Source organism: Alnus glutinosa, chromosome 10 (assembly GCF_958979055.1).
Source record: "Alnus glutinosa chromosome 10, dhAlnGlut1.1, whole genome shotgun sequence".
NCBI lineage: Eukaryota > Viridiplantae > Streptophyta > Magnoliopsida > Fagales > Betulaceae > Alnus > Alnus glutinosa.
Window position 1 is genome coordinate 8,177,684 of NC_084895.1, and position 18,554 is coordinate 8,196,237.

The following is an 18,554-nucleotide window of genomic DNA, read 5'->3' on the forward strand; positions in this document are numbered from 1 at the left end:
ACATTTATTAATTGCAGATTTGCACACTACCCCGTTGTACTAATTAAACTCATGGAAATATAAGTAACACTTGCTAGGGTTTCATGGAAAAAAGTTCATTTAATTATTTAATTAATATTGTAACACTTTACACGTGGGACTAGAACAAACATACTATTTTAATTTAAATGGAAGCTAAATTGTGAGAGTCAGCCCTAATTGTCTTATTTCCTTTGAGAGAGAAAATTAAAGAACCCCTGAACATTGGCAAAACTACCACTATTGTTAACCAAGAAAAATTCCCAACCATTTATGCGTTGGGGAGAGAGAATGTTTCTTATTTCGTGTGGTAGTCAATTTATAAAAATGCAGGCTAAAACAGGTGAAGTCAAACGGGTCAAGGTTTAAACTTATGATGTTTGCTTTGGTACCTTGTTTGACCAGTTATCCAAAAAGTTTAAGCTTTTGAGACAAATGATTTAATATAATTAGAATATAAGAATTTTCTATATTAGATTTGATTTGTTTTCATTATTAAACTATTTAAACTGTGTAATCAAATAACCAATTTTTTATTCTCTCCCCAACCCTAATTCTCCTATAAATAAGAGTCATTTGTATCGTAAACATCATTAAGTAATAAGATTATAATGTAACCTTTAAAGCAATTTTCAGTAAAAGACGTAGACATCTAACACCGAACTACCTCAAAATCATTTGTCCCCCGATTTTCTCTTTCCCTACGCTATCTTCCGCTATTTTCTTCCCTTTCACATTTCTATAACAAAACTTCACATTGTACTACTCGAAACCTTTAATAGAAAGAGCTTTCTTTTATGATAGTAGAGCTCCAAACCCTGCTTTATTACCAACTACCCATTTTAATGATGCTATTGTGTTATTAACTTAATTTGATAGCTTGTCAGGATTACCATCAACGAGAGGTAATGAGACACGTGTCCTCTCGAAAATCGCACTTCGGGAAGATAGCAGATGCTATCCTCCCAAGGGTATAATCCAAACTCCCAAGAATTCAGAACCAATACAAGTAAAATATGTAACACAGAAGGAAGATCTCAAAATGGTGGTCATAACAATCGTTCAACATAATGCTCAAACATCCTTCATAGAAAGGCCTCTCAGTGATCCTGCATAAGCTGGACATAGAACAAAGAAAAGTGATCAAACCGTTGGAATTCCAAGTCTAGAAAAGGACTGAACCTACTAACCACGAAAGCAATCAAATCTGCAGCACTAGTGTTCTCTTTCTTTTTATATTTATCCGAAAATCACCAACCCTTTATGGGCGCTCATTACACAATCTGTACAAGCTGTACAATTCAAAAGATGGGAGGGACCTAAGATATGACTGAAGCATGGATTGCCATCATACAGTTAAGACAATGCACACCAAGTTTGGATTAAGTTCAAGAAAAATGAAGTTTGAACAAGTTCAACTTTCAATCTGCTCCGTAGGCCCAACCATGTTTATCTAGAAATGCTTCTACTGCTTCCTTTATCGCCAAGTTTGGGATCAGCTGCGATTGATCAAGCGGTTCACGAGTGATTGGATCAAAATGACCCACCTAAAAATCGCGCAAAAAGTCAGATAATGCTGCAAATAGACTCAAGAAAAATGAACTCTAAACTGAAACACACCATATCCAAAAGCAAACATCACCTTCTGAAGATGGTCAAGAATCACTGATCTCTCGTATGTAACCCCACTTGGAGTGATGACAGGATCACGGAAAATATCAAGCGTGATTTTACAACAGAGATAGTCTGGCACCTTATATACACAACCAGTGTTCCCACCACATAATAAAGTAAAAACTCATCAAACTATATTAAAATAAATAAATAAATAAAATTGAAGAGAGGTACCAAAGTACTCACCTCCGTTGGCATTTCAGCTTCTGCAGCCTCTCTAAACATTCTTCTTAGAGCCTTTAATTGTTCCAAGTGGGAAGTAGCAGGAATGTCCACGAAACCTTCCACTTCAGAACTGTCGCGTACAAGTTTTTCTTTAAGAGCGGTCTCACAAGCTTCTCTGAGACAGACAGCAAGTTTATGCAAAAATCAATAACATGCAAAAACTACTTATAAAAGGGCAACCGTTTCCAACATCATAGGTGAAACTCACTGGGAAAACATACTTCAAGCTTTGCAATTCATATGTACGTGTGACGTATGCATTCTCCCACTCCAAGTATTTTGCTTTTGCGAGTTCCTGCCAGATCTCCTCCACCATGTAGCTCTTAGGATTGGCACCTCTTCCAAGATCTAAAGCCTATACCAGAAAATTTATCAGATCTCAGTAAACTATGATGCTTTTTTTACGAATAATAATTTATTGAAGAAAAGCTTGCATAAACGAAAAGTATACAAGAAGGTCGAAAATCTAAAAAGTCAACAAAATCTACAAGATTAGAGGAGAAAGTAGGAACAAAAGTAACAGCCCACTCTAAAAGGGAGCTGGAAAGAATCTTTTAATTGCAACACATTAGACTCGCAGTCCTCAAAAAGACGTCAAATTCCTTCTCTCCAAATGCTCCACAAGTAAAGTAGGGATGACTTTCCAAATGCCCTATGTGGATTGTCTCCACCCTTGCATCTTCCAACATTTTAGTAACTCAAGAATATTGCCATGGCATATTGCCCACCATGGTCCACAAAACTCCAAATAAAATGAGAACCAAGTGCCATATCTCGCTACTAAACTTACAATGGATGAGAAGGTTTACAGTCTCCTTCCTCTTATTACAAAGACAGCACCAGTTGACAAGGGTAAGACCCTGCTTCCTAAGGTTGTCAATTGTAAGGATTTTACCCAAAGCTTTTGTCCAAGTGAAAAAAGCAATACGAGGTGGAGCCTTCACATTCCAAAACACTCTTCCAAAGAAAAGGGGAAGACTCTTTGGATTGTAACGTATTGTAACAGCTCTTCACTTCAAACCAGCGATTCCGTATTGGGGACCATAACATTTTATCTGTTTTTCTCGGAGAGGTTTTCAAAGAGTATAAAAGATCAATGAATGCAACAAGAGACTCAAGCTCCTAATCCTGGACCGACCTAAGAAAACTTGGGTTCCAAAATTTTATAAACATTTCCCACTAGGCTAATAGATTTGAAATCACTTACTTCCAACTTACCAATCTCTTTAGGGACTAGGGCGATGAAAGTAGTGTTAAGGCTCTTCTCGAATAGATCGTGCTCATGAAAATTATGGAAAACACGCATAAGATCATCCTTCACTATCACCCAACACGACTGGAAAAAGGCAATAGTGAATCCATCAAGCCTCAATGCTTTATTACAATCCATATTGAGCAATGCCTGATGGACTTCTTCCTCTCGAAACGGCCTCTCCAACTAATCCACTTCTCTAGCATCAAGCAAGGGAAACTCCAAACCATCTAATTTGGGCGGCCAAAGAGTTGTTTCTGTAAAGAGATTCGAATCATATTGAATGATCGAACCATTGATCACCTCTTGATTGGAAGTATCTGAACCATCAATGCTAAGACTGGATATAAAGTTATTCATCCTGTGGGAATTTGCAAGGCGGTGGAAAAAACTCGTATTATGATCCCCTTCTTTCAACCAAGTTTTTTGGCCTCCAACTGACCTCTTGCATTAGAACAACTTTCTCCACATCTGCTTTCAGCAAATCCCTTTTAACTATCTCCTCCGCAAGAGGCCTATCCTCTTGTAGCAAATCAAGGGTCTGAATCTCCGCCAAAAGGGACTTATTTCTCTCCTCTACATTTCTGGAGTAGTTCCAACGTTTTAAATCCAGCTTGTCATGTTTAAGCTTATAAGCCAAGACAAAACAAGGAGTAACGAAACACTGGTATGAATTTAACTACTGATTCACCAAGTCACCAAAACCTTCTGCTTTCAACTTCATGTTCTCAAATTTAAAGCAACAAAAACCTCTAACCAAACCTCCACTATCGAGCAGAAGAGGGAAATGATCTGATAAGGGTCGAGGAAGACGACATTGAATCAGGTCAGGAAAATGCTCTTCCCAATTTGGAGATGCTGGGAATCTGTCAATTCTGGACATAGAAGGCGGGTCTTGGTAATTGGACCAAGTGTTAGGTCTTAGTAATTGGCTCAATTTGGTGATCAAAACTAGGTTTGTAAATTAGGCTTTTTATTTGAAATTTGTGAAACCGTCACCTAGACTGTTACCAATCGTCCTGAAGTGAATCGTTGACAAAGACTTCAAGAACCAACCCGAGAGGATCGTCACGTTGACGTCCTGATGCTGACGCCAGTAGGGGACTCCTGAGAGCACCGTCACCAAGACTGTTGTGACGTTGGGGACTCTCGAGAGCTTCGTCACCTGGACCATCAGCAAGACCGTCGTGATGCTGTTGAGCTGTCATTGGAGTTAGAGATGAAACCCTAGTGACCGTTCTGACGTTTTCGGACCCGTCCTGACGCCGCAGAATTCCTGCAATACAAATGCTTCCTTTTTACACGTTGCAAAGGGTTCTTGCCCAACCTATAAATAGATAACGTTGCTCATTTTGTAATGTGTGAAGTCTAAGCCTTAGAATCTCTTGAGAGGTTGCCTAACTTCACCCTTGTAAGCCAAGAGAGCATTTGTTGAGAGCCATTAATGCTTTCCCTCTATTGAAGTTTGTTGTTCAAACCACACACCATCATAAACTTTTAACCATTCGAAGTCTACCATTGGGTAAGCAAGGAGGTCATATATAGAAAATTGGCTAGTGAGGAGCTGGAGCCATTAGAGGAGGCAGGGAAGCAAGTGATGAGTTTGTCTGCATACAGAGTTCGAGTATTTTACAAAGGGGTTGTAAGTTTACTTTGTCAATAGTTGAATCTTTTATTGTGATTAACTTCGTGGATTTGGCTACTCCAGAGTGGTTTGGTGCTCAAAGGATTTCCACTTCATAACTAAAATCGTTGTGTTGATTGTTAGGTGTGATTATCTTTGTGGTTTGCTTTTATTTTGTTTATCTTTGTTGGGTGTGTTTTATATATTAGTGTTTTATTGTGCTTGTATGCTGTGGGGTTGGATTTCGGTCCCTTCATAAAGGAACCACCTGCTAACGGAATATCCATCAACCCTTTATCTGAAATAAATTCTGAGAATTCCTTCATAGTAGGAGTTAACCAAGGCCTGTTGCAAACTGATAACTCCAGAAAAGCAGTTTTCTCCCTTATTCATTTAATGTTTAGTTGTTTACCCTTAATGCTCCATTTTTTTCTGCTGAGATGACCAGAAAAAAAATAAATAAATAAAACATAGATTTACAGCAAGTGATACATTATTCCAAACAAAAACAGCTGTAAATTTCAATTTTGTTGTTAATTTTGCAGCAACTGAAAAGAGGAAACAGATAACTAAAGAAATAACAAAGGTAAATTTTTTATACATAAAAAGAACTCATGTATCCATATGGAATCAAACCTCTATCCTCACCCTCCATTCCTTATGTGGAAAGGAGATCCATTTGATCCTAAGAACATTGGCCAAAACAGTAAATTATTGCAGACTACAAAATAATACCAATGAATTGGATAGAAACAGACTGATTCCCATTTTTTGACTGGATATGTCATTAAATTTTTTAATTATCTAGAGCCTTCATACCTCATAATCGCACAACATTTTGCTTAAGAAAACGATAAATTATACCAAATACACCTATATTAAACCTTCTCACTTTAAAGTTTTGCTATCGACACCATCAGTGCTACCACCATTTTCAAAAACACCCCTCCATCACACTTTCTGACTAATTGACACAAGGAAAGCACATTTTATAGGTCCTATTGTTATGTCAGATATATTTTCCCATACTACTAATAATAAAATCAATAAATAAACAAACCATGCAGCCAAACACCATTCACCCATTGTCTGCACCCACCACTACCCCTCGCACCCACACACCCAGACCATCATGGGCTGCCCTCACTGCCACCCAAATCTATCTCCAATGACCCCTCATAGCCTGAAACTGCCATAAACTACTACCCACGACCCAAACACCCAAAATTCACCACCAGCACCTTCAAAACACCCCACGACCTACTTGAAGGTAATAGCAGCCAAACAAAATGTAGAATATAAATTCTTGGCAACCAAACAAAACCCACAAAGCAAAGTATTTGCAACCAACAAAATAACATAGAATATAAATTCTTGGCAACCAAACAAAACACACAAAGCAAAGTATTTGCAACGAACAAAATTTCTGAGACACAAGTTCTTGTGGCTGTTGTGGTGATCAGTTAGGATTTGGGTGTTTTGGGAGGTGCTGGTGGCGGCAGCTTTCTTATGCTCATTTTCTTGTTGACTTTGAACAGAATTAGAAATCCACCATGGCAGCCACCAAAGTAAGCCTTTAACGTTTTCACCCTGCCAGTTGGAATTGTCAATAGGCTCTTAAAAAGGCAAGACAAGATAGGCTGCTTGCAAGGCCTCTAAAACAGCATTGAATATTGGAGGTGATACATTCAACCAAAACAAAACAAACACTTCTGTTAAAGCCCAAAGTAGCCATATATGATGCCAAAGTTCCTCTACTCTTGCCCAAAAGTCAGTAATCAACATCCAGGAACCATTGTGTATTCCAGCAGCTGTCACATTTTCAACACTAATGAAAATAGCAAAATTTGCCTTTCATGTGGGGTTTCATCAAAACCCACATTTGGTCTGGGGTTTGGGCGTTTTGTGATTATGGGTGGCCAGCGGTTTAGGTGGTTGGGAGTCATTTTGGACTGTGAGGGGTGCAGTGGCATGCCATGGTGGTTGACAACAATGATAGATGAATGATATTTGGAACACCAGTGTTTTTTTTTTTTTTTAATTATCATTTTTTTTTTCTGGCAGGAACGTGTATCCAATGTGGCAATGAGACTACAAAATGTACAATCCGTTTGCCAATAGGGCAGAAAAAGTGACATTATGGTCGATTTAGAAAGGATGATTGCACAAAAATGTCAATAGAAAGTTTAACAATAGAAAGGATGTTAATAGAAACAGGCATAAGCACAGGGGCTCAGAAAAAGAAAGGATCTAACCACAAGGGTGTTTTATCAGAGAATAATTAAGTTAAAGCATGCTGGTCTGAATGCTTTTCTTTTTCTTTTTCTTTTTTTTAAAAAAAAGGTTATTGAAATTCATTAAAAAGTGCAAAGGCATATCTCAAGTACACAAGAAGTATACAAGAGAAACACTTCTCCAGTAAAATAAAAAAAGAAAAAAAAATCACAAAAGCTAGAAAAATGAAGACAATCCAGGATAGTCGTCCATTGGTAAGGGTATTGAAGAAGAAAGCTTTTAACTCCACCATCGTCCTTCCGCGGTTTTTCTCTCCAGATACAACACAACAGACAGGACGGAACCAACTTCCACACTGCTACACTTTTAGGACTAACATATTGCCTTCTCCAACGGACAAAGGTCTACCACTTGTCTGGCCATGACCCAGTGTAACCCAAACAAATTGAAAATATAATTTCATAATGCACTAGCAATCACACAGTGGAGTAAGAGGTGATCGACGGATTTCCCACTCATTTTACACATGCAACACTGGTTTACCACTATAATATGCCACTTCTTTTAGGTTATCCGTCGTTAGAATCTTCTCTAACGTGGCAAACCAACCAAAGAAGGCCACTCTCAAAGGAACATTACTCCACCAAATACTCCTCTAAGGAAAGGATTACTTTCACGGGAAATCAAGACATTATAGAATGATCTAACATCAAACAACCCTCTCTTGAAAGGAGACCAGGAAAGCTTATCTTCACTCTCTCGTCTCAAACTGCCACTATGTTGTATTGGTCTAAATACTTCATATATAATTTTGATAAGTACATAGAAATCCAATACAAATAATGAAATAGAAGAAAGATCAAGGAAAACATTTGAGTTATGCCTTGGTAAAACCATTCTAGAAGCAACTCATCAGGAAGAGCCACCCTATATATGAATTTAGAATTAGCCTAGAAGGGGGAATCTATAAAAGATTATAAAAGGTAAAACACAGTTTTACTTAATTGCACAATTAATATGTGTAAGATGTTTTGATAGCTGACAAACATTTTTTTTCTTCTAGCAAGTACAGGAAATGGCATGGCAAAATCCCTTCTGGATTCAGTAGGTGATCCTCTTACAAAACCTAACACTTTTCTTACAATAATCCAATATGCATATGACCATGTATGTTTGTACGCACAAGTGGTAGTGGTAGTATACAACCTTCCCCGTAAAAGTGTGAGAGCGCGTCTAGCTAGGGTTTCATTTCTTTTCCGCATCTTCTTGCCTTCTCTCTCTTTCCTAGCCACTTCCTTGTTATTTGGGGTTCGAGTTTCGGTTTGCTGGTTCTTTGGGGAGTGCTTCTCGTAGGGGAGTCAGCCGGTGTGTTCTCTGGTTGTTTTCTTTTTCAGCGATGTGATCCTTCTGGTTTGGCCATCTGTAATCCGGGTGTGTAGCGAGATGCATAAGAGATTTACTGTGGAGTCGAAGTCTTTTGCTTTCTCGGTTTTGGATGGGGCATCGGTGCTGAGGGTCGAGGAGAAGAGAAATTTTTTTTGGGGTGAGGTCGTCTTGAGTACTCGGTGCTCCAAATTGCTTGTGTCGACGTTGGAAGTGCTACTGGGTATTCCGGAAGAACAAGAATTTGTCAAGTCCTTCCGAGAAGGTTCGAAAGTTCTAATTGCTCGGAGAGGTAGGAACAAAGCTGGGCGTTTCTTAGAGGCTACGAATTTCGGGTTGGGCAGTCGGAAAGGGTCCATTATAATCCCTGAAGGCCGTGGGGGGTGGGACGGCACAAATTCTCTGACGAGCTGAGAAAGGCTGTAGACTCTCTCTGCCACGGTGGGTAGCGGGCTTGGTTCCTCGTCTTCATTGATTAAGGATGGGAAGGTAGAAGGGCTGAGTTTGGCTCTGGCTCCAAAGTGGACGGGGCCGTCTTTTGCAGAGGTGTTGAGCTCGGATTCACTTACTGTTGTGAAGGTGTTGCCCATCGTGGGGGGTCGTCGTTCAAGGTTGAGGGCTTCGTCGGTAGAGCCGGGTGCTCTTGATCTTCTTCCGACAATGAGACACACAGAGGAAGACCCGAGTTCGGCGGTGGGCTGCTTCGCTTTGGAGTCTCCTACGCTTGATCTGTTGGACAAAGACCAGCCTCTTGGTCCGCTAGGTAAGAAGCTTCTCCCACGTTCGAATTTGAAATTTGAATTTTTGATTTTGCGCACGTGGAGCAAGCTGGTTATCGGCTTAAAAGTGGCCTTGGGCCGAGCTGTTAGGAAACTTCTAGGCCGGTTTGTCAGCTTTGGCCTTGGTCGAAAACATTCAGGTTTTTGCTTGGCCCAACTCCTACCGAAACCTAAAGTCTCCTGTCCGTTGAGAATCTTGCTGGAGTTGACGCCGAAGTTTTCTTCTGGGTTGTCTCTGGTTCGACATCATACTAGGGGCTTGGAGGTTGCTTCGTCGGAACCCAAACCTAAAGTTTCTATCCAAGTGGCTGTTTCCGAGGGTGCGAGTCCGGCGTTGACGACCTTTTTGGGAGTTCTTCTCGGCCGGAGCTCATGTCGCCGACAGTTTCTGGGGTGGTTTCGAGGTTGCCTCTGGTGGCTCTGGCTGATTTTCCGGCTCTGGCCCTTGCTGTTTTGGGTGCTCAGGCGGCCCCTGTCAAGCCGTCCGTTCCATTCTCTTTCCCCCCCTTGCCGGTTCCGGAGATGCTGCCTCCGACGTCGTAGGTTCCCCCTTCGACTCCAACGAATTCTCTGTTTGGGTCTAGATCCTCCGGTGGTCTAGGGTTTGATACTGCCCCCTTGCCTAGCAGCTTTGGGTCCGCTCCTACTCTCTCACGGGCGGCCGATTTGGGTGAGAAGATCCACTCTTCCCTCCCCTTGATTCATAATTCCAAACCTTTTCAGCATTACTACTGGAGGGCTATGGAGCTTAGGGAAGGTCATTCTGTGAAGTGGAATGAAGAGTTACTCTCAGATTCCCTAGAAGCCTCGAAGACGGCTGCCGGCTTTGTTATTAAGAATACGGTTGCAGAGCATTCCATTGAAGAAGGTTGTAGAGCCTCCAGTGAAGAAGGGCCTTCTTAGGAAGGGGTTTCTCAACCCTCACCGGAGTGCTTTGTCTCGTGAGGTCGAATATGGCTTCTCCCAAACCCAGGCTTCGCCTGTCATTTTTTATCTCAATAGGGAGATAGTTGCTCGGGAGAAGGTCGCTGAGTTTTGGGAGAGGTTGTCCATGGAGTGGACGGTGGAAAGGGGTCACAGCGAGGAGTTCATGACTATCATGGACGAGATGATAGAGCGCTAGAATACAAAAGGCAAGAGGGATCTAGGTGAGGGAAAGGCAAGGCCCACATGATGTAGGATTGTGCGCCTTGTTGGGTCTTGTGGTTTGTTTTTTCGGGTCTTAGGGTTTTTTTTTTCTTATTTTTTCTTTCCTTGTGTATTAGAGGGTTTCCTTGTGGGTTAAGGGTGTTTGTTCAGGTTTTAAGGTTTTGGTTCTATGGGTTTGTTGGGTCTGCACGGGTTAATAAAATTTTGCTTACTTATAAAATAATAATAATAATAATAGTGAATAGTTCTCAGTATTTTAAATTTTGTTTGCTATTTTTGTTGATCCCTTCTTGTTGATGAGTTTTGTGGCGTTTGCTTTTGTTATTTCAGGTTACAAGTGCACCCTGGATTGAGCTAGCATGGCGGACGGAGAAACCTTGTTTATAACATTACAAATTGCCTCAAATCTGGTGGAATTTTGCTAAGCAATGTAATCACAGTGTACTCCACCATATAGTAATTTCTCCAAATTGATGGGTTTAAATTACAGGCATTATTTTTATTTATCAACATTCAGTTATCCCACCCAAGAACATCTGCATTAAAGTCAAACATGCTAAAATAAGATTCAAAAGAACTGTCTTCTAGTACTATACAAGAATCCAAAAGAAAAAGTAACAACCATAAAGAGGTACAAAAACATAAAATACAATGCAAAAGAAATAAAAAAAGTAAGATCACATTACTAGCATTAACAACCTCAAATGCAAAAGGCTTCAACAGAAATAGCAAAAAAAATAGAATTTATGGATGGGATGTTGTATCTGTCCCATCAGTCCACAGTTAAACCACATGTAAAAAGGTTGAACAAAACTTAATCCAAAAGGTTCACTACAATCCCAATGATTACCAACAGAGATAAATCATAATGTCAACAGCACCTGAGAAACAAAAATTCAAATAACAATCCAGGATGAAAATACTTCATACCCTCTGCAGTTGTTTGACTCCTTCAACATATTCCAGCCTCTGCAGTAATGCAAGTCCCAACATATAATGAGCCTGTTTCATATTCAATACCCTCTTTGAGATCATAATGACTCAATACAGAAAAACTAGCATAATGCTAGATTAAACCAAAAAAAAAAAAAAAGACCCAACAGCAAATACTCTTATACAAGCTAAATAAACATATAGCAATGTTACTATGAATATGGTTTGTCCAACCAATGCTTGTAGTGAGATGTTTACAATCTTCTCAGTAGTCATTACAAAGCCAGTAACATCCAAAAAGGAGTGGATACAGTAAGAACACAGTGCTTCTAAGGGCAAACTCCCAACAAAGAGATATAAACACAAAGCATCGGAAATGGAGCCGTGCTCTAAATTGCCATTTAGTAGGAAGTTCTCAATTAAGTGGTTTCCTATATGTTTTGCCATCAAACCATTATTCTTCTCTTTACCCACCTAGAAAAAGAAAAGGCCTTGTCTCACTCGTGCGATTCTTTTTGCAAGGATCATGAACTTCATAGTTAGTGTAAGGCATTTATTCTAAGACTGCTTTTCGACTGGAAGAACAATTGCTTTCCCTTTACTTCGCTGCTTAATTTCTTAAATTGTTTAATTAGAAATTAGGCTTTGTATTTTTCTCAATGTTTCTATTGGATACTATATGTGATTGTGCCTCTTTTTGCACTTTTCTAACAGTTTACAGCCCTATCAAAAAGCACTCCCTTCATCTCTTATGAAAATCAAAAAGTGAAAGAAGAAGAAAAGCTGCCTAGATTCTTGAGCATTGGCAACTTTTAGCCTTCACTCTTTCCCACCTCAATTTCATAATACAAGAACTTCCCCTTCTTCTTTCTTATAAGAACTATCATCAAAAGAAGATAAAGAGTTGCAATCTTTACCACTCAATCTTTCCCAACCTTAATGCAACAAGAAGAGTTGCAGATATCCTACATAATCAAAAAGTTTTCAGTTCACACTCTCTCCCCAACTCAGAACTTTCATGCTATAAGGGGAGTCCTTTCTTCTCTTACGAGAGTCTTTTTTTTTTTTTTAATAAGTAATAAACCAATCTCATTGAAAGCGTAAGGTGCCCCTAAGTAGACATGAAGTATACAAAAAAAACTATTTAACTAGAAAGAGCAAAACGAACAAAGAAGTCACATACTTGACAGATGAGACACATATGCCGACATCCATAGATACAATGTTTCGTAGAATAAGGATAAAATTTCTCCTAGAGTACTTTCTTTGTCCTCAAAGTTTCTATCATTCATTTCCCTCTACAAACACCAAAAAACGCAAGTAGACAACATTTTTCACACCACATCACTCCTTGGCTTGCTAGAGGACCCCCACTAGTCATACAGATCCACAACACGTCTAGGCATAACCCAGGACATCCCAAAACGACTTAAATAAACCACTCCAAATGGCGAAAGTCACATCGTAATGAAGAAGAAGAAGATGGTTCACAGACTCCTCATTTCTCTTGCATATGCAACATCAATCCATCACGATGATCTGCTGCCTCCCGAGATTATCCAAGGTGAGGATCTTGCCTAGAGCTACCAAACACGCAAAAAAGACCGCCCTCGAAGGAACCTGAATCAGTCATACACTCTTCCAAGGGAATCGGCTACCTTCATGAGAAAGCCAGAGAGCTATAAAAGGATTTGACCTTGAACAATCCTCTTATGGTTGGAGCCCACCACAACTGATCTTCCCATCCTCTTCTCACTCTAACTGAATGCAACACCTGGAGAAAAGAAGCAAAGACATCAGCCTCTCAATCATGCGCCACTCTAGCAAAGCTCACATTCCACTGGTTGGAGCCCCCAAAAACTCCAAACTAGCCACAATAGAGGCGTCTTTCGCACAAGCAAGACCATATAAAACTAGAAAAGCTACCTTTAGAGCCACTTCCCCATACCACTGGTCATGCCAAAAGCTGATCCTGGAACCATCCCCCACCTCAAATCTAATAAAGCTAGAAACTTTTTCCCACCTAGTCCTAATATTCTTCCAACCCCACCCAAAAGGCTCCTACAGGCTCAAGAGAACACCGTCCTCCCCTTCAACTGCCATATTTAGAGTCCACAACTATTCTCCACCAAGCCTCTCTCTCAAGCCCATAGCCCAACAACAATTTACCTAAAAGAGCGTGATTAAACACCATCAAATTCTTGATACCCAACCCTCCCTCAGAGATCAGTGAACAAACCTTGGACCAACTTGCAAGGTAATGTTTGAACTCTTCACCTAACCCAACCCACAAGAAATCACACTGGATTTTCTCCATGTGGTTAGCAACACTCGCCGAAAGAGGGAAGAGAGACACGTAATACGTAGGCAAATTAGTGAGAGTACTCTTAATGAGGGTAACCCTGCTACCTTTGGACAAATACATCCTTCTCCAACTAGCCAACCGATATTCTAGCTTCTCAATAACATTAACACCATCAAATTCTTGATACCCAACCCTCCCTCAGAGATCAGTGAACAAACCTTGGACCAACTTGCAAGGTAATGTTTGAACTCTTCACCTAACCCAACCCACAATAAATCACACTGGATTTTCTCCATGTGGTTAGCAACACTCGCCGAAAGAGGGAAGAGAGACACGTAATACGTAGGCAAATTAGTGAGAGTACTCTTAATGAGGGTAACCCTGCTACCTTTGGACAAATACATCCTTCTCCAACTAGCCAACCGATATTCTAGCTTCTCAATAACATTAACACCATCAAATTCTTGATACCCAACCTTCCCTCAGAGATCAGTGAACAAACCTTGGACCAACTTGCAAGGTAATGTTTGAACTCTTCACCTAACCCAACCCACAATAAATCACACTGGATTTTCTCCATGTGGTTAGCAACACTCGCCGAAAGAGGGAAGAGAGACACGTAATACGTAGGCAAATTAGTGAGAGTACTCTTAATGAGGGTAACCCTGCTACCTTTGGACAAATACATCCCTCTCCAACTAGCCAACCGATATTCTAGCTTCTCAATAACATTGTCACAGTTGTGCTTAGCCTTGTAAGAGGCCCCCAACTATAAACTAATATGCTTAACTGGCAGAGTGGAGACCCCACACCCTAAAATTCAGGCCAACCTTCCCACCTGTGTAACATGTCCCACAAGAACCAATTCTGACTTGGCCAAATTTACCTTTAAGCCTAACGCAACTTCAAAGCACAGGAATAAGCTCTACAAATGAGCAGGAAGAGCATCACAAGAGATCAGAGTATCATCAGCAGAAGATGAGAGAAAGTAGCATTGCCAACTAAGAAACCATCTAGCAACCCTTCACTAACCGCAGCAGATAACATTCTACCTAGAGCCTCCATCACAAAAACAAACAACTGGGGTGATAAAGGATCCCCTTGTCTCAACCAGCGGGAGCTACCAAAGAAACCTAAAGGAGTGCCGTTAACAAAGATCGAGAAACGCATTGAGAAAATACAATGGGCTATCCACGAGCACCATTTTTCTCCAAAGCCACACTACCTCAGCATATACAACAGAAACCATAGATGTCACAATCTTTCTCACATCCTCCTCTCCAAAATCTCACTCCAACCAACAAGCCTCAAACTCCACAATAGAGTCAAAGGAAAGACCATCCACCAACGGCCTCCAACTACATTGCTCAAAATTAATTTTTGATAGAACTAACCAATGTGGTTGTTGATCTCTGCCTCATTGGTAGAAAGTCTACCGCCAATCAATAAGAAGTCCATAGAGTTATTCCTTCTATTTGAGTTTGCAATGGTGTGAAAAAATTTAGTGCACTTATCCCCTCTTTTAACCACAACACCCTAGCTTTCTATCTCCAACTCACCTCCTCCATAAGAGTAGAACTTTCTAGCTCGCTGACAACTTCTGCATTCTTAATTTTGTCCTCCACACCTAAGGCCCTTCCTTCTTCAATAACATCAAGAACCCATAATTCTTCTAGAAGATTCCTCTTTTTCCTTGCTACATTGCCAAACACCTACTCATTCCATTTCTTCAAATCAATTTTCAAAGCCTTGAGCTTGCGAGCTAAAACAAAACTTGCCGTACCTTGGAAAAGATAAAGACTCCCACCACTATTTCACCAAGCCCACAAAACTTTCCACCTTTAGCCACATGTTTTCAAATTTGAAGGGCCTAGTCCCCCTTAGAACATCTCCACAGTTAAGAAAGATACGAAAATGATCCGAGCACAAGCGGGAGAGCCTCTTTTGGGAAACACCCGAAAACAAGGCCTCCCATTCCGAAGAGACAAGAAATCTATCAATCCTATACCACACAGGGGGATCATGTGAAGTCGACCATGTAAAGGCACCACCAACAAGACATTAGGCCCTGATCAGAAATAAAATCAAAGAACTCCATAATGATAAGGGTTTCAAATTTTCGTCTTTTTGGTGTAGAATGGGTCATGCCTAGAAGAAGGGAATAGAGATGTTGGCAAGTTGGAGAAGTCATTTGAGAAACAGTAACATTTAAAATGTTTGGAGGATAACACCTTTGTGCTTAACATGGTGCCTTTGAGGAGAAATGCGAGTTTTTCCATAAACTAACATTGTAGGCGCATCCACTAGGCGTGGGAAAGGCAAGGCTCACGTTCTGTAGAGTTGAGTGCTTGTGTGGGTTTCGAGCCAGAGGGTTTTTGGTGTTTTGTGGGTTTCGGGGTTTAGCACGTTATGTTCAAATCGCTTTATACATGGATAGCGGCGTACAATAGTCCGCATTTTTCTAAGTTTTCTTATTTTTGGGACTTTTGTTCTTTTTCTCCCTATTAGGGAGTCTATGTGGTTGCATCCCCTGTGTATACTGATTGTGTACTTGGGGGCACCTTAAGCTTTTTATAAATTTTCCATTACTTATCCCAAAAAAAAAAAAAAAAAAGATCGTGAGATTTCAATGGTAAAGCTAAAGAACGTTACGTTCAAATCGCTTTGTACATGGATAGCGGCGTACAATAGTCCGCATTTTTCTGAGTTGTCTTATTTTTGGGACTTTCGTTCTTCTTTTACTCCCTATTAGGGAGTCTCTGTGGTTGCATCCCTTTGCACTTTCTAATGATATCACATTAATTATCCAAAAAATCAAGCCACTAAACCAAAACTGCTAAAGTACAGTACATGTTGTCCAAAATACCAAGCATCCTACTAGAGCTAATAGAAACCCCTTAGAGAAAGCTCCATCCCAAAAGTTTGAACACATCAATGCATCCACTCAAAAGTAAAAATTCTAGACTTTATCAGCACCCATTGCAGTTAGTAGATTGAGCCTAGAGAAATCCCAGAAAAGAACTTAATGAGCAATACGGACTCTTACCTCAAAATTAAGGCCTGGAAATCAGTAAACTAGAAGTAAAATAATGCATAGGAAGCTAAGCTATACATTTGGTGGACTACCGGCAGTATGCGGAGTGCAGTTGTGTGGAAGATGGTGCATACGTGCATTTTATGGTGTTTATGAAGAAAAATGAATGACAAAAATTTTGAGAACTGTGAGAGGACTTTGAAGGAGATTAAAGTCTTTTTTCTTCAAAACTTTGTATCTTTGGATAGCTGTTTATGTTTCTCCTTTGTATATTAGTTATAGCGATTTCCTTATCATTTTTGCTCTTTCTAGATAGATTCTTCCTTTTGTATACTTTCGGTGTACTTAAGGATGCCTTTATGCTCACTTATCAAAAAAAAAAAATGGATGCCTTTAAGCTTTTAATGATAATTATCAATTACTTAACAAAAAAAGTTTAACCTAAATTCGGAATAAATTTTTAACATTACTCAAACAAGTGCTAATATGTGCCTACAAAGACGGCACATTTAATTAGAATAGAATACTTATAAAAAAAAATTAATTAGAACAGAATAGTAATGCATATGTATATCGAAATCAACTTCCAACCATTAGCAAATATAATCAAAGAGCCTATAGAGAAAATATGATGAATGGGGTCTATTAGCAATACATTTTTTACTAGAATTTGATTTTTCATTGCGCACAATCAATTATGATTGACATTTATCAAAAAGGAAGAAACAACTGTGATTGACAAGTTAAATTAGAGAAAATTTGGAAAGTTGTTAAATGAACAAATTCCAGACCTTGACAGAATTGTTGTTAAGCTCAATAGCTCTCCGACAGTCCTCCTCGACTTTTGGCCAGTCACTACAAAGATAATAGGAACAACCCAGTGAAAGCGTGAAATTAAAACACAAAGAGATTAGAAGTTCTAACGCAATAGGGGAAAAAAGAAAAGTTAGCAAGAGAAAGAGGGGTGAAACCGAAAAGGGTCAGTGACCGTACATACTTCCGCTTGCGATGACACAAAGCACGATTCGTCCAATACACAGGAACATTAGGGCATAGCGTAATTGCCTTCAAATCAAACCCAACCACCCAAAAAATCAATAAACAAATTGAAAAGCAAAACGAAAGCAAGAGCAAAGATTGAAAACAAAAATGCATAAAAACCCACAAATAGATTAACCATCCAAGACCAAGAACAAGATCAAGAACAGAATCAGCCAAACCAAACCAAACTCCTTAATAATAAGCACACAATATTAGAAATATACCTCCGTATAAGCATCAATGGCGGCTCCGAAACGGTCTTTTTTGAAGTAAAAGTTGCCGTCTTGCCTAAGTTGCTCCGCTTGTTTGTTCGCCGTACTCATTTTCTTCTCCCTAGAACTTTGCCTTCACTGTATAGGACTGTATATATATGTGTAAAGATAAATATATGGGCAGGAAGAGAGAGAGAGGGAGAGAGAGAGAGACTCGCTTTTGAAGGTTACAGACAAATGAGGAAAGGTGACACGCTTTTGAAAGTTACGGAGAATTGAGGAAAGGTGACACCCCATGGAGAATAACGTTTCGAGAAGTGACCCGGAAAAATACATTGGATAAAACACCATTCATATTTCATGTGTCCATATTGACCCGGAAAAATACATTGGAGAACACCATTCATGTGTCCATATTGACCCGGAAAAATACAATTGACCGGGACAAATACTTTGGAGAACACCATTCATGTGTCCATATTGACCCGGAAAAATGTATAAAAATACATGATAATATATATAGAGAGAAATGCTACATGTAAAGTTCTTATTTTCATCTTATCCCTAAATGTGATATGGATTTTAAAATTATAATTAAATCAAAATTTAATAATAATTCATCATAAGTTCAATAGAGATTTTAAAAGTCACGTCACATTTTGAAGAAAAAGAAGGGGATAAGAATCTTTA

General features: G+C 39.6%; 1 protein-coding gene across 2 annotated transcripts; it reads right to left on the minus strand.

Annotated features, from left to right (window-relative positions):
• Positions 1-1,037: 1,037 nt before the first annotated feature.
• On the minus strand, positions 1,038-18,079 carry LOC133880018 (E3 ubiquitin-protein ligase CHIP). Of its 2 annotated transcripts, none has more exons than XM_062318872.1 (8): positions 17,877-18,079; positions 17,609-17,676; positions 17,403-17,466; positions 11,270-11,341; positions 2,139-2,272; positions 1,879-2,032; positions 1,661-1,771; positions 1,038-1,565 (listed from the first exon to the last, which is right to left on the minus strand). In XM_062318872.1, exons 1-8 carry the CDS (start codon positions 17,973-17,975, stop codon positions 1,440-1,442), a joined length of 828 nt encoding a protein of 275 aa, XP_062174856.1. In that variant the 5' UTR covers positions 17,976-18,079; the 3' UTR covers positions 1,038-1,439. The 2 variants fall into 2 exon arrangements, with proteins under 2 accessions (XP_062174856.1, XP_062174857.1); XM_062318873.1 differs by having other exon boundaries at positions 17,605-17,676; positions 17,877-18,051.
• Between the last annotated feature and the right edge of the window lie 475 nt (positions 18,080-18,554).

Excerpts from the sequence above, each read along its gene's own strand:
- LOC133880018 (XM_062318872.1), bottom strand. The coding sequence starts at position 17,975 with ATGAGTACGGCGAACAAACAAGCGGAGCAACTTAGGCAAGACGGCAAC. Across the intron at positions 2,033-2,138 it reads TATGAATTGCAAAGCTTGAA|AGAAGCTTGTGAGACCGCTC; the intron begins GTATGTTTTCCC and ends TGTCTGTCTCAG. Across the intron at positions 1,772-1,878 it reads AAGCTGAAATGCCAACGGAG|GTGCCAGACTATCTCTGTTG; the intron begins GTGAGTACTTTG and ends TGTGTATATAAG.